Source organism: Tetrao urogallus (genome assembly GCF_951394365.1).
Source record: "Tetrao urogallus genome assembly, chromosome: 1".
Taxonomy (NCBI): domain Eukaryota; kingdom Metazoa; phylum Chordata; class Aves; order Galliformes; family Phasianidae; genus Tetrao; species Tetrao urogallus.
Window position 1 is genome coordinate 7786981 of NC_136813.1, and position 22486 is coordinate 7809466.

The following is a 22486-nucleotide window of genomic DNA, read 5'->3' on the forward strand; positions in this document are numbered from 1 at the left end:
GTCAATGTAAACAGTTTATCTAACAAGGTTGTAATGGAGTTGTGTAATGTGAGAGAATTGCATGTTCCCTAGTATGTGAGCTTTTGCTGTGTGATCTATTTTAAAAAGATATCATTAAGTATTTCAGTAAAACACCATTGCTTCCACCAGTTTCTGTATCAGATTGAGCTTCTCTTTATCAGTTCTAAGAATCTTAAAGCTTAATAAAACCTTGCAGAAAGGCACTGCAAATACATCTCAAATGGCTTAAAATAGTGCATCTCAGCTTGTGATCAGCATCTCCTCTTCCCTCCTACTCTCCACATGAGATTAGAGGACCAAATGTTAAAGTTAAAAGGACCAAATGAGGAGCTCTTTGAAGGACCCGTGAAGTCCTTTCCTTCCCTGAAGAGCTCAAGTGCCCATGGCAGCTTAGGAAACTTCACTGAAAAGTAATCCCATTGCAGCACGCACTGGTTTGTTCATCATATAGAGTACTGTCTGCTTCCACCCCTTTCTGAACAATTCTGGTTGCATGTCTTTCCCAGTGTGGTTATAATAAAATGTTAGCTGTTAAGAGCCCTTGTTACTCTGAGGAGTTAGTTGTGTCTTATGATGACAGCTCGTGTCAGCTGTGCATTACGGAGGTGGCTATCTCAGGAAATGTGAGAGGCATCTCCTTAACTCCCTGTGCTATTTCCCCCTCCTCACGTTCTTGAGAGGCTGTTACGTGCGAGGAAGCATGTGTGGTTTGTGATGCTACTGAAAACTCTGCCAAAGCAATGGGTAGCTGCAGAAATAGTGATGTTAGATGGTGCCATGTAGGATCAGGGAATCATTACAGTTGCATAAGACTACTAAGATACCCTGTTCCGACCATCAGTCCATCACCATGCCTACTAACCCGTGCCCTCGAAGTTGCAAGTATGCAAGGGCTTATGCTTAAAAATAAATGATAACAAAAAATTTTAAATAGATTAATTTCAATTAGTAAACAGCAAAATACCACTGTATGTGTTATGCAAGTGGACATACATTAAAAAAACCACACATTTGTAGTAGGACTCTGCAAGTGCTCCGTGCTTTCAGAGAGGAAGCCCACAGTTTCTTTGAGCCCATATTTGCTCAGCTCCATTGTGTTCCTGCCACTCTGAGCTGCAGGGCAGCCGTGGGCTTGGGCACATGCACCAGGAAATTATTGAGGCTGAAGAATAACTGTTTGTGCTGGGTAATTTTTCAGGCAGATCAGTCCCCTGAATACGTTCATCACACAGCTGCACAAACAGCTGAAGAGACTCAGGTGTGGGGCACTGGGCTTAAGCAGATCCGCCCTGAAGGGTGGTCTGTTGTGAGAGGTGAAAGAATGACAACAGTTGGGGCTGGAAAAGACCTCTGAAGGTGATCAACTTTGTCTGTTGGCCACAGAGCAAGAAGTCAAAATGTAAGCTGTTCTTGAAAGGATTATCTGACTTGCTGATGTCTGATAATAGAAGTTCTTGAAGTAGATAGGTAATAGAAGTTCATGGTGTGGTGGATTTTTAAACAGTGAAGTAGAAAACAGAAGTTATAATTAGAAATTGTTTACTTAAAGCATTAGGAGGGAACCTAAATTTAATTAAGAAGAGGTCAGATTATCTTAGATGATTATTTTTCCAGGCAAAAATGGTTCAATTTTCTGATTTAGGCATATATTTTTCTTGTCACTGGCTTTCAGAATGCTTTTGGAACTTGGGAGCATAGTACAAACAATTAAAAAAAAAAACAGTAATCAAACCTAAATCTTTGTTTGTTTGTTTTCTTCTCTAGTTCAAATGATATATATTAGTAATGTAAGAATAAAAAGTACTTTTCCACCATGTATAAGTGTATGTAAATAACTGCTTGCATGGTCTGAGAGGGTCGGTATTCGAGCTGGCTCTGCTCAGATGCTGCTGTGCATTCTCAGGTGTTGATTGGCTGTGGTGTGCTGACTGCTGACACGCTTTTCTCTGTGGTGAAAACGCATGTGATGTTCAGTGCTCGTTGCATATTTTCATTCTGCGTGTGCTCCTAGAGCATGTGTCAATCCCAAGAAGTGTAGTGAACAGAGCAGTTTTGCAGGAGTTGCTTGTAACAAAAAGGTGAAGTGCAATCTGTCCTTGCATGTATGTGTTGTATGACATGTATGTGTGCATCCAATTATACTTTTAAATGGTTATCATTAGATACAATTTTTATGGATGATTGAAATTTTGTACTGAAAATGGAGATTAAGCAGCTCTGTTATAAATGATGGTGGCTGACATTGTGGGGTTATTTCTGAGTCACGGAAATACATTCCTGAGGAGCGTCCAAAAGTTTAAGTAAGGCTTCTTTCCCATGAGTGTATGGCATTTTGCACAGAAAAGGCCTGACTCTCTGGGATTCTTTGACCCTCACACACTGTGTATATTTTACCTTTGTACATGCAAACAGGCAGGGCATAAATGACAGCTTAACAAGTTGTAGCTTTTTATAACTTAACATATCTTTGTATGATGGTTGGCGAAAAGTATTTGTTAGGAACACCGGGTTTCCAGTCTGCTTCTGTTTTCTCCTCCAGTGATATTTTAGGGATAAGGAACTGTCAGTTTCACTTATATGATGATAGCACATGCTTTCAGCATTGATTTGAGTTAATCTCCCTTTCCATATGCCTACTGTCAACTCACCCACTTGCTGAAACCACGAGAGGTCCTTGCAAGTGACTCGTGGTAAATCTGAGCATGCTACAATTTCTTGCAGTTGCTAAAGAAGTCAGTCTAGCTCAAAGTAATTCTGCTGCAGTAGTGGGAGAACCCTTCTCTTTATTTCAGTTATGAGAACGTTATTTCTACATCTTTCAATCTGTTCCCTTCCTGTCTCAGTGCTTATCAGAATTTCATCTTATTCTGGGATTCTTTTTAATTTTTACCAGCATGAAAACAAATACAAGTATGTAATAAATACAGTTTTCACCACTATTTCTGAATACAGCAGCTTTCAAGATGGCACATGGCACAGAATCTTGTGGTTGGAATATTATTCCAGCTACTTGTGCTTTTCAGGACCAAAACTATTTGAACACCTGTAAACTTCCAAAGACAAATATCTATTGCAGAGTATTTGGTAATATCAAACTTTGTAATTCTTCAGTGATTATGAGCTCTGGGATAGAAAGAGGCAAACAAAAATCCTCACAGTAAAGGTGAAATCTTGAATGATAATTGCAATATGAGCTAAGGACTTGTGATCTCAGAAGTCTAATAGGAGACATCTGCACAGACTATTAAGAAATTGTATTTTTTTTTTTTTTAGTATTTAATAAATCTGTAATACTCTTGTAGGATAAGTAACCAGATTTAAATTTCAGCTTACATATGGATTTAATGCTTAGAGATGTTAGTAACTTTGTAGTTTTCATTTGCACTGTTGTATTTGAAGTACATTTCAAATTCTACATTTCAAATGCATCCTGATTTGAATAACTCACAGCCACTTGCTCCTCACTTTCATTCCTCAAAGTTGCACGGGGAGGAAGCACAAATTGTGCTGGAGGCCATGGTGTGTCATGGGCTGTGGTTTTGTTACAGTGGTGTGCTTCACTTTGGTTCAGTAGGGCAAAAGCCCAGTGGCCTCTTCCTGACCCTGTGCAGTCATCACTGAGTCACAGAATCAGAATGGTTTGGGTTGGAAGGGACCTTTAAGATCACGTAGTTCCAGCCCCCTGCTATAGGCAGGAATGCCTCCCTCGAGACCAGGATGCTCGCATCTTGCCATCCAGCCTGCCTTGAATGCTTCCAGGGAGGAGGCATCCACAACCTCACTGGGCAACCTGTTCCAGTGTCTCACCACCCTCAAAGTAAAGAATTTCTTCCTAATATCTAGTCTAAATCTACCCTCTTTCATTTTAAAAGTATTTCTCCTCGTCCTGTCGCTACATGCTCTTCTGAAAAGTCTCTTCCCAGTTTTCCCCTAGGCCCTTTCAGGTACTGGAAGGAACTTGGGGTGGAGTCTTTGGGATGGAAAATAGATGTGTTCATTTTTGTATGCATCTCTGTTCTAGTAGAAGGCATATGGCAGCAATCATCCAGAAAAGTGCCCCCAAACAGGAGTGATGCCTACAGTAGTTGGTGTTGTCGGAAAGGAATCCATGAACCAAAACATGTAACCATCATGAAGAACTCATTAGTTTGTAGTACTGTCACAGTGACACAATCCTAGAACTTAGAACTAGGTTTAAGGTGTAAATTCTAAATCTGGTTAAGTACAATTCAGTGATGTAATATAAAACACTTGAATTTGTTATCAGAATACCCTGACATTGCTTCTTCCTGGACTCTGTGTTAAATACATTTTTGTGTTTATACTATGCATGTAAGTATCTGAAAATTGAAATGGATAGAAATTTGGCAAGTTGTTTATATTTCTGAGGTGAATGAATGTTTACAACAACAACAAAAAAGCCCTACATAGCATATGAGAATTTCAGGGCCTCAAATTCAGTTCCATGGGCCCATTTTGGCTATTTCAGAAGAATTTGCTTGAATGTGGTGCATTAAAAAAAATTGGAAAAGTTTACTCTTTGTAGTTTATATATTTTAAAGCTGTTCCTAGAAAAATATGGGATGAAGTTGGAGTGTGTGTAGAACAAATGCTGAAGTGTCTTTTTCTTATCATTTGAAGTGTCCTGAGTGTGTGTGAGGGGAGGTTTGAGGTTGCATTCACAAGCACTGGAAGTTATCTAGAGTGTTATTTGACTTGAAGTAATTTTGTCTGTTTTTTTTCCTCAAGTCAAGGCTACATGTATAAAATATTTATGTTGACTGTTACAATTTTCAGCAATCCTACTGTAAAACAGCAGACCAGGGGGAGGAGATGACTTCCACGTGAAGGCAGAAAGCTCTTCCTGCATCACGGATGCTCGTTTTGGCCTCTCCACTCCCCAGATGCAACTTGCAGTGAATCTTGCAGGAATATAATTCTCTTTAAGAAGCACAGCTTGGTTGAATTTGATTGAAAGCAGATGATTCTTATATTATAGTTATGTAGGGATAGGAAATGAAACTCAAAAGCATAGGAATATTTTCTGTGAGTCTATTAATTGCTAGAGTGAATGCTTATGAATGTAGTCTCAGCCAGACTGATAATATGGTCAGAAAGAGGAAAATAAATGTAGATTCTGGAATTAAGAAATGAGGGTCACTGCAGCTAATGGAAGAAAGCTGCCAGGATCAGATTTTGTGTGAAGCAAAGTTTCATCCTTCAGTTTTTGAGAGCATTATTCCCTGGAGAAGTTGAGCATTGGTGGAAGTAAGGTTAAGAACATGATTAGGTAACTTGACAGTGATGGAAACAGCACTGGACAAATGCTGTGGTTGTCCAGAACCAACTGTTTGAAGTACAGGAAATTTAGAGCTGAGCTTGGCAATCCTTGTGGGTCCCTTCTAATGTGGAGTGTTCAACAGTACTGTAGTTGAAATCACATTGATAAGAAAACGATGCTAAATGAAAAGAAAAATGAGGCAAGAACATTAAATAACTCATGTGAATGATAATCAAACCAGGACAAAAAGTTACCATTAGCGTGCAAGTTAGATTGGAAAACTGAATGAGAATTAGGTAAGCTCAGTGGTTTGATACAATTGTATATTTTATTATATTCACTTATATTTACTCTGTGGTTGTAAGTACCCTGAAAAGTTATCTTGTACCCAAAGAAAGTGCTGTAAGCTGAGAAAGGTGAAATAGCTGCTAAATCCCTGTAGAAAAAGCATGACTGACATGCTAAAACAACCCAACACAAAAACAACCTTAATTATAGAAACATGAAAGCATTTCTACATTATTTTTGTTCAGTTCCTTTGAATGGAAACAGAATTGTGTAGACCACACAGTCTATAAAGGTTACTCACTCTTTGGATGTTTCTGGGAGTATTTGTGTCTGTGGAAAGCAGTAATGAAATCAAGCACTTGCAAGGTCTGGTTTATGTTTGGGATTGCAAATTGGCTTTTGAAATTGGTTGTGCACTAACTTTTACTCCAATGTTTACTTGATTGAATTCCACTTCTTTAGCACTATTCTAGACTGTATTACTGTCATAATAAGCAGAAAGTATATCTAGATTTTTTACATTTTACTATTCCAAGCAGTTGGGTGTTTTTCTGTCATTTGTATGAGTTTATCATTGATTTAGAAAAAAACACTAGGTAAACAGATACCATTTTATGCTGATCGTGACTGATAACTCAGGGCTTACATTTTAGAAGCCAAGATGCACCACTCGGCTGCCCACAGAGCCCCATGCATGGTTAGTTTTTGATGGACCAATTGCTTTCAGAAGAGAAACTTCAGAATATGCTGTTACATTTTTGGACTTTATTCTCTCACATGCGTTCTCACACGGCAGTGGCTTTCTGAAAAGAGGATTAAGAAAGGCTATTTTGTTGCTCCGTTACAGCGTGCTGCCACTTTGTTTGCAATGGTTAAGACGTTATTTAAAATGGAGAGAGGCATGACAAGTGCTTTGTGAGAAGAGAAATGAAGTGTTGCTGGAGTGCCCAACTACATGTGCATATAAGGAATTTATGAAGTAGAAAGTCTTAGGGTTTAATTCTCTACCATGCTGTTCTGACTCCAGCAGGTGCTCCCCATCTTGGCTCAGTGATGATCTGCGTTTTGCAATTGTATCATTCAGCTGTGATCATTCATCAGTGCTTTATCTCGCATCTACACGATCTCTTGTTTAATAACGTTTATTACTCTTCCCTTTGATTTTATCTGTTCAGAGATTGCTTAAGGCTTGCTGGCAGAAACGCTCATGTGGTGTTAGTGGAGTAGGTGTAGCAGAACTGGCAAAATGCCCAATACAGATCTGACAAATTGTTTCATGTGTTTTCGTAAAGCCTGTCAGATTTGAAGTGGTAGAAATGTTGTATTGCTTCAGAAATTATCTCATTTAGAGTAGAAAACTAATTATGTGGATGACAGATTACGACAAAAGATCTCACCAGTACTTGGAAAGCTCATGACATTTTCCCCAAATGCAGTGGATTTCAAATACAGAGAATCGTGGAATCACCAAGGTTCAAAAAAACCTCCAAGACCACCCAGTCCAACTGTCCACCTACCACCAATAGTAATACCACCCCAGTAAGCCATGTCCCTTAGCACAACATCTAAACACTTCTTGAACACCTCCATGGACAGTGACTCCACCGCCTCCCTGTGCCCATTCCAGCACCTGACCAATCTTTTGGAGAAGAAATCTTTCCTAACGTCCAACCTGAACCTCTCCTGGTGCAACTTCAGGCCATTCCTTCTCATCCTATCACTGTTACGTGGGAGAAGAGGCCAGCACCCACCTCACCACAACCTCCTTTCAGGGAGCTGTAGAGGGTGATAAGGTGCCCCCTGAGCCTCCTCTTCCTCAGACTGAACAATCCCGGTTCCCTCAGCCATTCCCTGCAGGACTTGTGCTCCAGACCTCTCACAGTTTTACTCTCCTCTGGACTCGTTCCAGAGCCTCAATGTCTTTCTTGTAGTGTGGGGCCCAAAGCTGATCACAGTACCTGAGGTTCGGCCTCACCAGAGCTGAGTACAGAGGGCTGATCACCTCTCTGCTCCTGCTGGCTGCACTGTTTCTGATACAAGCCAGGATGCCACTGGCCTTCTTGGTCACCTGGACACACTGGCTCATGATCAGCCGACTGTCAACCAGCACCCCAGCTCTGTTTCTCCCCTACAGTCTTACAGCCACTCAGCCACAAGCCTGCAGCATTGCCTGGGGTTGTTGTGGCTGAAGTGCAGGACCTGGCACTTGATCTTGTTGAACCTCATCCCATTCACTGCAGTCCGGCTATACATCCTGTTCTGACACTTCCTCCCAACTTGGTGTCATCTTCAAACTTACTGAGGGTGCACTCGATGCCCTCATCCAAGTCATCACTGAAGATATTGAAGAGACGCCCCAGTAGTGACCCCTAGGGAAAACCACTCATGACCGGTGGCCAGCAGGACGTAACTCCATTCACCACCACCCTTTGGTCCCAGCCCTCCAGACAGTTTTTTCTCAGCAGAATGTACCTGTCCAAGCCATGGGCTACCAGCCTCTCTGTAAGAATGACACTGGATTTCTGTAGAGTTGTTATAAATGTTACAACTTAACAGGATTTACCATGGACAGAAGGTAAAAACATTGCACAACTTGAAATGTCCATGGAGAGGCGGCTCAATTTTAGGGTCCAAGGTGCAGATCACTGGGCATACATCTTCTGGAATCAGTGGAAATTTGAGCTTCATGAAAGATGACCACCATTTTCCATAAATTGTCATGCTTTTATACAAAAACAAACAATATTTTCAACCTAAAACATCTTTATACTTTTGAAACTCACATAATGAAGTTTTTCTGTGAGAATCATGCAACTTGTTTAGTCCTGAACTGACAGCATCAATTGTGCCAAAGCTGTTTGTTCTGCAGGAACTCACAGTGCCTTGTGTTCCTTGCTGGTGTCTCCAGTCTCCGCATTGTGTTGCAAATCAAGGAGGTTGTGACTAAATACAGATGTTAGTTGTTGGAACAACCTCATCCTATCTAAGTGAGCTGGTTCATTCTTAAATATGTGATGTAGAAGGCTCTATTGGGAAAGGCACGAGGGATTGTGAGGCAGGATTCTCAAAGTTTGCAATACAGCCAGGCCTTCCGCAGGATTTTGGAGTTCATTTTTCCTTTATCCTTCCCTTCATCCTTCTCTTTATTTTCTACAGTGTTATTGAGCTGTTTGACAGACATAGAAGATGCATTCTGTTTAGCACAGTGAAGTTTAAAAATCAGTGGATTTCAGAAACTTGTGCTGAGGTATGCACAGATGCATGTTTTAGTACTTTTAGTGCATTGTTTTTAGGGACACAATAATACCATTTTTATGAATACTGAGACCACAGAACACCATTGTAATCACACAGTCAGATAATTGCAGATTCACGAAATCATTGGGATTAGAAGGGACCTCTGGAGAGATCATCTAGTCTAGCCCCCATATGGTTAGCACTGGCCAGTGAATCTCTAAATCTCACTGAATCTCACTGTGCACAAAATTGTCTAATCATGTTTGGTTAATTAATCTTACTAATAGGAGAAGAAGTTGGCATCTCGCTGGTCTGCAATTTGGCAGATTTCAAGGGTCAAGCTATTGCATTGAGGAGCAGTCTTTGTTCATCCAGGCTGTTGTGGTGGTGCTGCAGCTCTTGAGTAAGCCAAAAGCTTTCAGACACAGATGTGCTTGATTCTATTGTGAGCTGTGCTCTTTGTTGCTGCCTTGTTAGAAACACTAACATTTTCCTCAGGAAAATCTGCTGTGCTAGCCCCAGAAGACAAGAAGCTCAAGATGCCCAAGGAGGTTGTGGATGCCCCATCCCTGGAGGCATTCAAGGCCAGGCTGGATGTGGCTCTGGGTAGCTTGGTCTGGTGGTTGGCAGCCCTGTACATAGCAGGGGGGTTGAAACCAGATGATCATTGTGGTCCTTTTCAATCTAGGCCATTCTATGATTCTGTGATTCGAGAGGTAAGGAAAGTAGACATGGGATGGTGTAAAAGCTGGATAGCTTCTATGATTTGCACTCAAGGAGAACAGCAAATCTACAGCTGTGATGGAGAGACAGAGAACATATGAAAGCTGGTGCAGTACTCAGGAAAATCACTTGCCAAATCCACTACTGATACAATCAAGTAGCAAGTATCTGCTGCAGCCTTCCTCTACCGTGTCTGGGTGGAAGTGCTGTTTATAGCAGTGAACAGCAGAGATACGGCTGATATCATTAGCAGCTCATGGTTTTAGGGCCAAAGTCCTATGCATGAAAGGATGTAGATGTCACCCATAATAACTGTTGTAAGCTAACGGTGACTCATTCTGCAACATGATCATGAACTACAATGATTTCTCGCCTGGGGCATGAAATAGTAATAGAAAGCAGTGACTCCTGTTAGTAGAACGAGTCATCACATCAGATTGCAGGTGGCTGAGGATAATGAAACTTGACAGCTATTTTCACATCAGCTCTTTTCATATGACTTGTAGTATCTTTGTCTGATTACCCAGAGAGTTTCTGTGATTTCCATCCCTTGTAATTACCATAAAATTATAGAAAATTTTGTGTTTTTTAACTAGGTATGTTATTATTGGGGAAAAAAAAAAAAAACCAACAACAAACCCACAATATTAATTTTATGAAAATAGTTAATTGAGAAGATTGCTGTTTACATGCATATTACGTGCAGGTAGAATAGAGATAGTCTGCTCACCCTTTTTCCATGATCTTAGGTATAAGGCCATTGGGGTATAAGGCTGTTACATTAACCCACATATTTTCCATTGTTTGAAAATATTTGGGTTTTTTATAATCATTTTTATTAAAAGTGAACTTCATTAAGATAGATTCTTACCAGTAAGAGTCACAGAAAGCATTTTTATTGGAGCAATAACATCCTGAAATAAAGTTTTGGAACTATAGCCAATAGCTGGCAATTTTCTCAGTTTACACCACATTATAGTTACAGTGCTGTTGTGCAGCTTTTGGATTTATGTCTAAATCTAGGTAGTTGACTTTTTTGGGGGGGGGGAGATGGGAGGGGAGGTAAAAGATACGCATGGGAAAGAAGCAGAATGGCATTTGGGAACCAAGAATTGTTCCTTGTGTCTGAATTAGAGGCAAATCTGGAGAATGGATCGACTAATCACAAATCAAAAGCTCTATCTTCCTACCACTACTCATCTAGGTACACAGAGGTTGAAAAAGTGCTTGTAAGCTCTATCAGCAGAGAAAGCAAGAGGCTTTTCTGTGGGTAGATAGCAGGGTGGCTTTATTCAGAATTAAAGCAATATGTGAAATGACTTTTTCTTCTGAATCATGTATTTAAAGGGTAAAAGTCTGAGACCACATTTTCTTTGTAAATTTTGGAAGAGGTTGACTCAAGTAACAATTACTGGAGAGACTTGGCTTTATTGACTTTCAAGTCAAATATCATCTGAGTTTTAAGTTTCCCATGGTATTTACCAATTAATTTGTCCTCACACAGACTGCAGCCGAGTGTTCTTTCTTTCTCCAGTGTGCAGCCTTCAAGAACTGCAAGCAGTAACCTTTTTTTGTCCATAGCTTTAGCTCTCACATGGATTGCTAAGTGCTTCATCAAGAAGGTGATGGTTTTCACATCTCAGGAATAGCCTTGAAGTCAGGTGTTGATGTGCTAGTGGTCCAGACACCCTCGAAGCCTCTGTGAAATGGATTTAACACTATCCAGTGTTGACACTCTAAATACCACAGGCAGCTAGTATCCCTAGTGTGTCCCCTTTATATAGATTACATATATCTTCAGTGCTTTTCCTTTTTAATTACAACATTTGGGGTACTTTAAAACAAACTTAGGTTCCACTGTTCTTCTGACTGTGTGGGACAATCAGCAGCCTCCGATTAGAGACTTTTTTAGCCCAGAAAATCTGACTATAAACATCACTGTGGTTATAAGAAAATGAGTGTCATCTACAGGGGAGTATGTTCAGATATTGAGAAACAGCATATTGCAGCCCCAAAAATGCTCAGCTGATGCTTCCAAGTCAGTTCATACCCCAGCAGTCAGAGCAACCTTACTGCTATCACCTGCTGACCCTAAAACTTCCAGGTAAATCAGCAGTCCCTGACCTGCTCCTACTTTGTGCATCAGGGATGGCTGGAAACTGTTTAACATTGCTTCATGATGCTGCTTATGTGAGGACTGTGCTTTCCTGGAAGAAAAAAAAAAAATAAAAAATGGCCTTTGTCACCCATGAAAATGAGAAAAAAATCAAAGAATAGAATCATAGAATGGTTTGGGTTGGAAGGGACCTTTAAGCCCATCCAGTTCCAACCCCCTGCCATGGTCTAGTTGCCCACACCAGCTCAGGCTGCCCAGGGCCCATCCAACCTGGCCTTGAGCACCTCCAGGGATGGGGCACCACGGCTCTCTGGGCAGCAGTGCCAAGGCCTCTCTGCTGTCTGAATAAAGAACTTGTTTATATCCAATCTAAATCTTTCCTCTTTTGGCTTTAAACTATTTCCCCTTGTCCTATCGCTATGTATCCATGTGATAAGTTAATTCCTTCCTGTTTATAAGCTCCCTTTAAGTATTGGAAAGCCACAGTGAGGTCTCTCCTCAGCCTTCTCTACTCCAGACTGCATAAGCCTGAAATGCCTGTGAAATTTTGTTAGGAGCTTTCCTTTTTTATTAAGGTTTAGTATAATGCAGTGATCGGTATAATACAGCAAAGTGCAATAGAATGAACTACAGCATGAAATTACAGCACTCACCTTACACGACAAATCTGCTAACCTGGCATAGGGAATTTTTTTTGTATCTTCTGTGCGTTTCTCCAAACTTGTTAAAATATTCAGGGCGGATGACTCTCATTAGAAACATTTAGGTTGTCTGCTCCTTGTAGCTGTTACTGCAGCTGGAGCGTTTCAAGGTCTGTGTGTTCCTAAGCACAATTTGTTGACCTTGTATCATGAATCAAAAAGTGACGGATTTGCAAGAAAATCCCAAACTAGACTTCCTGCTTGCTAGCTACTATTTTGAGGCTCAATTCACTCAGTACTTAGAATTATATTTCTGTAGGCCTCAGCGTTTTTTCTCATTTTTAGTGTAGTTATTCTTCATATTTAAAACAGCCAGTGAATGTTGTAGATACTGAGGATGCAGCCTATAGAACATGGAAAAGTTTATTTGGAAAAGCAGAAGGCTTATTTTGAAAGCAGCTTAATTTTGGAATACAGCGACCATTGACTTTCTGTATGTTGGAGATGCAGTAAGCAGACAAGGGCTGGACTTTACATGTAGAACCATGCTTTTTATGTAGAAGAATCTACGTGGTCTAGCTGTACATTTTACTGTCCTTGAGTGTTGTGTAGAGACTGGGCTGGAAGCAGCTCTTTAGCAATGGTGTCAGCAACTCCCAGAGCATTGCTAAGAGATGTTTGCTTCTACTGCTTCTAAACCTCTCTGATAAGGGAGGTTCCACAAGCTTGCGGGTGACTTGTTGCAGTGAACCACTGCCCAGTGAAGGAAGCTCTTCCTAACATCCAACCTACGTTGTCCTCGCTGTAGTTTATTTCACTTCTCCTTCTATAGCAACGGCCAATGATATATTTATCAGTATGTGATTTTGACTTTGTGTATATTTGAAAATAGTTCTATTTGTCATCAGTTACCGCTGTGTTTAGTTTCAGCAAACAGCTGTTGATTTTTCCAACATTCATGCCTTGCATGCCTGTTATTTTCACTGTCTCCTTCTACACTGTGTACGCTGTCTTGTTTTGCCCACACTTTCCTTTAACAATAGTGCCCAAAATTAAACTGCGAGATTTTCATAACACCAGGTTATTAGTGAAATATATTGCTACATCTTACCTCCTCTGATTCTAAACGAGTCCATAATTCTATTTCATAGGGTTTTCTGCAGCATCTATGGAGTTTGTTATACTCTTGTATTGTCTATGTAGTTGTTTCTACTTTTCTATATTTTTTGAGTAGATGTGTCTATATGTGATTTTTCCTGCCAAGTACTTTGTATTTATTTTAATTGAATTTCATCTTGTTGACTTTGGACAATTCAATCACATTATGTGAAGACCTAAAGGATTTTGTTAATTCTTAACATAATCTCTATTCTGTCGTTAGGATCATTAATGAAAAGGGATGCAAAACCTTTCAGCTGGCCTCAGTTAAAATTCCTTTGTAGCTGAATAATGAACTGCTAACTTTGAGTTTTCTTCTGTATTGTGTTTGAGCAGCTCTGTGCCCAATTTCTTAATGAACATATGCAACTGCCACATAGGTGCATTCAGGTACAGATGAATTACACTTCCTCCTTTACTGAAAACATCTGTCAAATAAGAAAGTTACAATGGTTTTAATATATTTGTTGGCAAAGTTGACTTTTTTATCATTTTATCTAGATATTTATAAACTTGATGTTTCAAATAATTTATTCTAGTATTGCTATGAATATTAGATGTTGCCTGGCTGACAACCTGGCGCTGCAACCTCAGGAATTGTGCAGATGATACAAAAAAAGATGAGAGGGGTGCCTGTAGTTGGAAATATTTCACTGTCCTCACTTCACCCAAATGCTTTCATATAGAATGATTTCAGATGTAGGCTTTTGTGATGCAGAATTATGAAATGTGATAGTACTGGGGAAGGAAAAGGAATAACACACAGTGTTACAATATCTTGTCTGACATAATTTGAAGTCATATATCAGAGAGCATTGAGAACAGAAATAGTCTCATTGTAGGACTTTTGTCCTCTGTAGCTCACTATCAACTCTGCCTATTCAAGCTTTCTGATCTGTATCTACATGCAGCGTCCTAATCTACTCTTCTACATCTGTTTGTAGCCTTCCAATATGTAATGCCAACATTCCCCTTTTTTTCCCACTTACACTGTCCATATCTTTTCTTGCTCGAAACCTCTTGAACCCTTGAAAATAAGTGCAAGTATTTTCTAAAATTCTTGTGAGTTGTCTGCAAGTTATTTTTCTCATAACTGCTGGTATGAACGTAGGCCAATATATTTGCACAAAACGGTATTTTCTCACTTTCAAGCTCTGTCTGGCAAAAATACAGATTAAGGCTGGTTATGGATTTAAAGCATGATATGGTTGTTGCTGATGATGCTGCTTGTACAAGCAGTTCTACAGTCGAGACACAGCAGCTGTTGCTGTATCAAGGAGAACAACGATGCTGCTGTAAGGCTTCGTCCTCTGTCATCTTCCATACTCCTGGCACTGAGGTCTCTCTCCACTCCTTTGCCTGTGATCCAGCTATCTCTTCATCGAAATTGGCAGAAAACACCATTTTGACTTTGTCTTTGTTTTTTCCTCCCTGGGTTAAAGATGGAGAAAAATGCAATGTTTGAATTTCCATTCTGCTCTCTTATTTATTCTTATTTATTTTTATTCTAGTGTTGTTTTAATTATTATTACCTTTATTTATTTATTTTCCTATTTATTATTTAATTCCTTTGCTGTGTCTGCCATCCCACCACCCTTTCCTGTATTTCTGTTTTTTTTTTCTGACTTTCACAGGACTGACCCAAAGTCCATTATAAGCAAGGGAATCCTTTTTGGGGTGTTCAGACAAGCTTTCATTTGTGCTGTTGAAGCATGTAAATAAAGTGTAACTTTTATAGGAGCAGTTGTAAAATCTTCGCGATCCAGAACATAAAGGAGAAGCGTGATGGTTGATGCAATAACACTCTTTCTCCTTCTTGTAGGTCCTTTTGTTCTGCATCACATCTGCTCTGTTCATGTTCTTTTTCAGGTATGTTGCTCATATGTCTGTTTATGTTTTTAAAGATTAAGTAGCTGACTTGATTTTCAGTATTCTTATGAAAACTTGAGTATATTCCTGACTCAAGACTTCTGAGTTGAATGGAGTGCTTCTATGGCATTAAAAGCTCATGGCTATGAACATAATTGGGCTAAAAATGGAAATGCTGAGTTAAATGCTTTAAATCTTCTGGAGATTTCACTGATTACTTAAGGAGTTTCTTCTCATTTTGTAATTAACACCCTGGAGACCCATCTATAGTATGGAAACTGCTGAAATACTGCTTTATTACAAGCTCTCACTGAGCTTACTGCAGGGAAGACAACTTTTTCTTCTGATGAAAATACTGGAGAATAGGAAGTGGAGATTTTTATAGTCTTAAATAATACCAAATGTTTGACGTGCATGGGGCTACAACTGATTCACATTATTTTTTTCACACATTATCAGCTGTATTCCTTTCTTAAAACACTCAGTAGTGACTCAGATTATACACTGCTTTTATAACTGTTTTTCTCCTGGTTTGCAAGATGCATGTAATAAATTATTTACCTTCTCAAAGTTTCTTTTTTAAATACCAGGCTCCCCACAATTGCTGTTTTATATCTCTGGTTGGACAATTGCTTGTTAAAGTAACCTTTGACAACAACCCTTTGCCTTGGAATTTTCAATGGCTTGCAGCCATCAGTGATTCTTCAAGCCATATGATCCCCAGATAATTGCAAAACTCTAGAAATTGCAGCTTGTTTTTTTTAATTCCCTTACTTAAAAATTACTTTCAGATATTGACCAAGAACAGTCTGCGGATAGGGGAAAGCTATTAATTTGAGAGTTTCTAAAAAGCATTCCTCCTTTCATCTACCACCCATGCATCAGCAGGCTTCTCGTTGTATATTGTCCTGCTTCCAGCATTATAGCCCAGCAACCTCTGAAAAGTTTAGAAGTTGGTTGAAAAGCTAATAGAGTTGAATTTGGACACCTGTCTGTATGAATGCTGATGAAACAAAAGCTGGGCAAAGGTATAAATGCTGTGTGATTATGGAGGAAGCTCGCTGTCTCCTGTTTATGTCTTGATAACGAACCAGTTTGAACAGAAAACCTGGAAGCTGAGTGAGAACTGACCAGAGCCCAGAAATATTTGGTGAATTCCTTCCTGACCTGACAATGCAACATTGACAGTTGAACGAGTTCCAAGCCACTTTCTCTTCTAAAATTAGTCTCACTGTGCCAGGGGTGACGGATATCCTGTTGAGCAATCATCAGGAACACTTAATTCCTTTGTATCTCTGGTTATAGCAGAGGAATTAAATTACAGGGCTGGGTGGTTTTGGGTCCATTAATTTGATTCTCAGAAGAAAATATCATGTTTTTTTGTTTTTTGTTTTTTGTTTGTTTTAAATAAACACCAACAAAAACAACACGATGGATAAGTTGAAATCGATTTATTTAAAAAACATCAGCACAAATCAGTTCGTATTCTTTTTTCTGAGTTTAATCAGTATTGGGGTTAGAATATCCTTACAGAGATTGATGGTGTACACTCCCCATGGAAACCAGAGCCGGAGCCTCTGTGTACAAGGTGTGTAGCTGTGTACATAAAGCTGTTGGGTGGGAGTGCATTTCCTTTGAAGAACAGACTTGGAACGGAGATGGATGCAAAATGGATATGTGATCTGAACAAATAAAAAGCTGGTCAGTTCTGGCAAGGTGGAGGTAATATGCTTGTATGCAAGTGTCTGTGGGGAATGAAAATTCCAACTGTAATTGTTGCAGATTTCCAGTGAGTGTAAGTCAACAGTGTCCCATTCCCATAATAAAAGGAAACACTGTCACAGGATGTATGAACAGGATTAGCACGTGGGAGGTGTATAAATTTGTCTTTTTGTTGAACTTTAGACTTAAGGTGTTGGCACTGCTTTTTTTGGTTCTTTTTGGTTATCGCACTCCAGTAAGAACTTGGAACAGTGAGAGAAACTACAGAGTGTGATCTGAGTTGACTGAAAATGATTCATTTAGAAGGATAGATTGAGGTTGTTCAATTAAAAAATAAAAGGGATGACTAAATGTTTTCATGTCTGTATTATAAGACTGCTGAAAAGTTGAAGGGAATAACAGTCTGCTGTCTCTGGTGTGACAGAAAGGACAGGACAGAGCAGGATATTTACTCTTACAGCAATGTATTGTAGCAGGGATTAATTCATGAAAATAATGAGGAAGAAAATCCTAAGAAGGAAGCAGTGAAAAGATTCCCTGGTGAAGCTGAATGTTGTTCTGTCCTTTCAGATCTGCAGGAGCAGATTTTGGATAACTTGGTTAATTTTGCTTGGGGAAAGCAAGGGAAAATTTGTCTTCCTGAATCTCTTCCATGTTTTAATTCACATTAATAGCTCTCATGCTGTGAAATATTTAATGTGATAGCTGTCAAAGCCAGTAAAGCCTTTGGAAGAGGATAACTTTTGTATGCTTTTCAGAATGCAATCTGAAAGATAGATCCAGGAGGAAGAAAATATTACAACTCTGTGCTGTAGATACTAGTAAATCTTGTAGAATGTATGGAGAGATCATTACAGAAGTTGTTTGGAAGATAGTTTAAGATAAATATTGTAATGAGATACTGAGAAACTTCATCATGCCAAAGAAGGAAATATCAAATAGAGAAGAATTTGCCTATTCTTCCATGGTGAGCAAGCAACGCAAAAATAATGGTCTGCAGCATCTCTGAAAATTAGGAAAGTGAGAAATGTAACTTTTCTAACACACGTCAGATTAAACAGTTCTTCCACGATTTGTAATCACGGTAATAGAGAAAAACTCCTTCTCAGTGAATACAGACAACAGAAAAGTCAGTACAGCTGCCCTTGGAGTTGCCTAGTTTGTTTGGACTGGGACTGTGAGTTGGTCATTTTATCTAATGTGTGAATTCATCGTGATCACTTCTGGTAAGATTTTGGACAGTCCTCAGAGGAAGCCTCTCTGGGTCTACTCAGCCTCCTGCCTGGGTTAGATAATCTCCCTGTCTGTTTTGACATGTGAAATAGAAAGGAGTTGGAAGAGTCATCACAATGCTTTTCATGTGTTGAGTGGTTCAAAATTGTTTCAGCCTTTTTCTAATCACAAACAGATTTCACATAAATAGTGTTAGAATTACAGAAAAGTCTCAGAAAGATTTTACTTGAGTTCAGATCTGCTTAGTTTAAGGAGTATTTTGCCATTGCCTGTACAATGCTCTTTACTGCTCACAAGCAACTATTGACCTGAAAATAAATAGAGTCCTTTTTTGCTCTGTCTCTGAACAACTTGGTGTCCAAGATGTCTTCTTGTCCTTCCCACCCCACTAAAAAGTCCAAAGAGATGCTGAGAACAATAGCAATCTTGATCACCAAGATCACATATAATCCCTTCCATCATTAAAGATAAAATCCTAATATCTAAATGGTGTAACTTGAAGCTTAAAGCTTTCTAAAAGGAGACTAAACGTAAGTATGCCTCTGTTCTATCAGAACATGACTGATTCTTGGCACTCAAATGACAAAAATGAGAATGAAAGCAAAGTAATTGGTATTTTTTTAGTTCATATGAATTACCTGATCCAAGGTCATTAGGATCTCTGAACTGAGATGTTTATGAATGTCACTATCCATCATCCTGGTTACCTTTCCTGTACTGCCACGAGCACTCTTGCAGCCCCACAGATAACTGAAATAAGGCAGTATTTTTGCTCTGTGCAGCAGGATGGTTTCCCTCCTATGGCTCATACCATGATGCACATAGCTAGCTCATCAGCAGCAGCACTGCGAGCCAGTTGTTGGAAGTGCTTGAGATGAGCAGGGAAAGCAGAAGTGCTCCTTTCAGCACTGGCATGGACTTTTGTCGTTTTAAAGTGACTGCATATAGAATCATAGAATCATAAGCATTGAAAAAGACCACTAAGATCACCTAGTCCAACCATCAACCCATACCAGCCTGACCTGAAGTGATCTTTACTGACCTATAACATGAAATGTTACTTGAATTGCAAAGTTAAAAGCTGCTATCTGTGTGAGGGAATTAAAATATATTCTATGCATCAAGACTTCCAAGTTATCCTTTGGGTTGCCTTGTAGTTAAGTAATGATTAGGTTGCACTTATTTTTTGTTGATTCTGGAAGACAAACAATCCAGTAGGTCGTTATCTACCAAAAGGGAGCAAAATCTAGATGTCTCCTATTGTAGCATGCTTGTACCTTGGTCCCTTGATGCACTCTGGTTGGAAATATCGCTGTATCAGATGTATGAGCTGTGGTCCATGGAAGAGTAGACAAGTTCTCCATTCATTAGGAGAAGATCCCTTTAATAAAATGAGGTTTATCAGTATCTCATCATAACATTTATCTTAAATTGTTTTCTGTAATGGTCTTTTGGACAGTCAGATCCTGATCCTCCTAGCCTGTCCCTTTCTGGGTGTTTTACACTGCTTGAAGCTTCACCATGCAGCCCTGATACATACCTCTGGAGTTTCCCCAAATATCTGTTGGACTGTTCAAGCATTGTTGCATCTACAGCAGGACATCAGGGAAAGCAAGGTGCTAAATCTCAGATTAAAAGAGTTGTAGTAGTACAATTAAAACCAGCAACAACTACACCAGGAACAGATAAAAATGAGGAAGAAGCCAAAATGAAAAATAAATTCAGCGTAGCGATACAGAAACGAAGAGTGAAGGGAAGGGAGGAAGATTGGAGAGTCAAAAAAAAAAAAAAAGATGATGTCAGCAGACTGGACAAAAAATAGAAGAAAAAGAACTGGGAAAAATAGCAGCTGAAGTGCAGATGATAGGTTTACAAGCAACAATGTTATATTTACAGGCAGAAGAAGCATATTTTAGTGTCTTATTTTTTTCTTCTTCTCAATCCTCTATTACAGTATTTTTCTGTTTATACTAACATATTTTCTCCAAAATGTCCTTTGTTGTGCTCATTTCCTCTGAAGTGCTGAAATCATGCTTCATTGATGTTTAGTTAATTGTAGTACACACTAATTTGTATAGTGCAGCCTCTCATGCATGTATTTAATGCACACATACAGTTAATCCGTTTGAAAGAGGATTCTTTCTCCTTCTACCTCTTTTTTTTTTCCTGAAAAACTTACTGAAAGGTGTAAGAATTGAGCCTTCCTGTATCTTCTGGAGTTAATTTTCAGATGTCATTGAGCTCCTTTGGGAATTAGTTGGACTCCCCTGTTTGGCTTGAAGGTCTTTTCCAACTCAAACCATTCTCAAACAGTCTTATGATCCATGTTATAATATGTGATAAAACTGTGGGTTTTGAGGGAAGTGGGTGACTCAGTGTCAGTTCTCCTCTATATATTTATAGAAATTTGCATTAACACAGAACTTGCAAACTCTATGCAACAAGTGAACACCTAAATGCAGTCTACACAAACAGAAAATCAGGCAATTTGGCTGAATATATGTTGTCTGGCTGCAACTCTGGTTGCTACAGTAGTTAATCCAGTGACTGTATGCTCCCATCATCTTAGACATGTTAATACATCTGCTCTGCACACTGGAAAGGAAAGCACCCTGTACGGGCTGTAGCTAGCTATTATGGGAAATCTGATGGTTCTGATGATTGATTGATCATAAGTTGAGCATAAAGTCTGCCTTCTAGGGGTAGATTCTGATGTTATTTTCTGAAGCAGTAATTTCAGGCCATCAGAAGTTACTGCTGTGCATGCACAAAGCAGAACACGGTGTTCTCAAACTCAGAGTTTGCAGAGCTCACAACAGAAAGCTCTTGATCTTTTAATCTAATTTATATTATATAATGATGGGAAGCAGGTAATGAAAAATAGAATGAAAAGCACATTTAAGAAGTGCACATGCACTGCCTTATACTGTCATTAAGATGGAATATTGAAACTTGTCTAAATTCACTGGAAACCTTAAGAAAGATCCTTTTGTTTGCAGAGCCCTTTATTCCATCTCATTAATGAAATCCTAGCCTCCCAAATTACAGCTATTTACTCTTCTTTCCCAGTGAAACACATATCCTGTAATTTATTCAGTATTTTTTGACATGATATTTCAAAGTGTCTTTATTTATTTTAAAAATGTGTGGTGCCAGTGCTGAATTGGACTCTATCATTTAATTGTTTAAGCTCCCTTTTGTACAGAAGCAACTACTTGAGAAGTACTTCTGCTTTTTTAATATTCATCTGTTTTTTATTGTGGAATGAGCAAACTTAACGGTTGAGGTTGATATTGTATGGATTCAATATCAAATCCACTCCCCCTTTCTTACAAGGTTTGTCTTTTACATTTGATGCAGAAATACAAGAGTACATTAAAACTCCCCTGCTGTTAAATTGTTACGGTTAGGGTTAATTAGAAAAATTAGGGTAAATTAGAAAATTCATTTGGGTAAATTGGATGAGATTTTTTTCGCGTGCTTATATACGTATGTTTTTAATGCCCTTCTGTAAACATCTCAAGTTCCGTGGTTCAGAGAATTATTTTGATAACTTCCATGGAACTTCATTTCTGAGGTATTTTGGATGATCTGATGAGTCAGTGAAACATCCAATCTTTTAAGAAACTCTACAAATATCAATTAATACTATTTAGTGAAAGCAGGAGTAAAGAACCATGGCAGAGCAGCCAGAGGAGGTAAGCTGGTGGGTTCACTCTTACGTTTCTCTGGCAGAGCAGTGGTGTAGAGTTGCATTATTAGTTCAAATGCAAGTACGTGTAGAAAGGTGAGATGTCTGTCTTCTTGCATAACAATAGAATAAATAATCAGAAAGCATTTTTCCTTTTTTGTTTATGTGGAACACATTTCTCTTTTATGAGACTTCCACTGAATTTCTCATTTTCTTTTCTTTTTTTCTCCTTAACACTTGTAATGCCATGCAGTATGGCCTGGGTTTAATTGACAGGGAACCAGCTCCAGAGGTCTGCAGAACTTCCATCATCATGCTTGCTGCACTCACAGGAGCAGCAGACTCATCTCTCCAAGCCAGTGTTGTGAATCCGTCCAGATCTTACAGAATCATTTTGTAGAGCCATAGAATGGCTTAGGATGGAAGGAACCTTCAAACCCACACAGTTTTAACCCTCTGCCATGGCCTGGTTGCCCCCCACGAGCTCAGGCTGCCCAGTCTATGTT

The 22486-nt window shown here is 39.2% G+C and overlaps 1 protein-coding gene across 2 annotated transcripts in view; it reads left to right on the forward strand.

Annotated features, from left to right (window-relative positions):
• Nucleotides 1-22486, forward strand: part of TMEM135 (transmembrane protein 135) — a gene marked incomplete at both ends in the record, with an annotated part of 164805 nt that overhangs the window by 93451 nt on the left and 48868 nt on the right. For both annotated transcript variants that reach the window (XM_079549202.1, XM_079549203.1), the window contains one exon: nucleotides 15288-15334. In XM_079549202.1, coding sequence (XP_079405328.1) covers nucleotides 15288-15334 — 47 coding nt within the window. The remainder of the gene's footprint in view (nucleotides 1-15287; nucleotides 15335-22486) is intronic.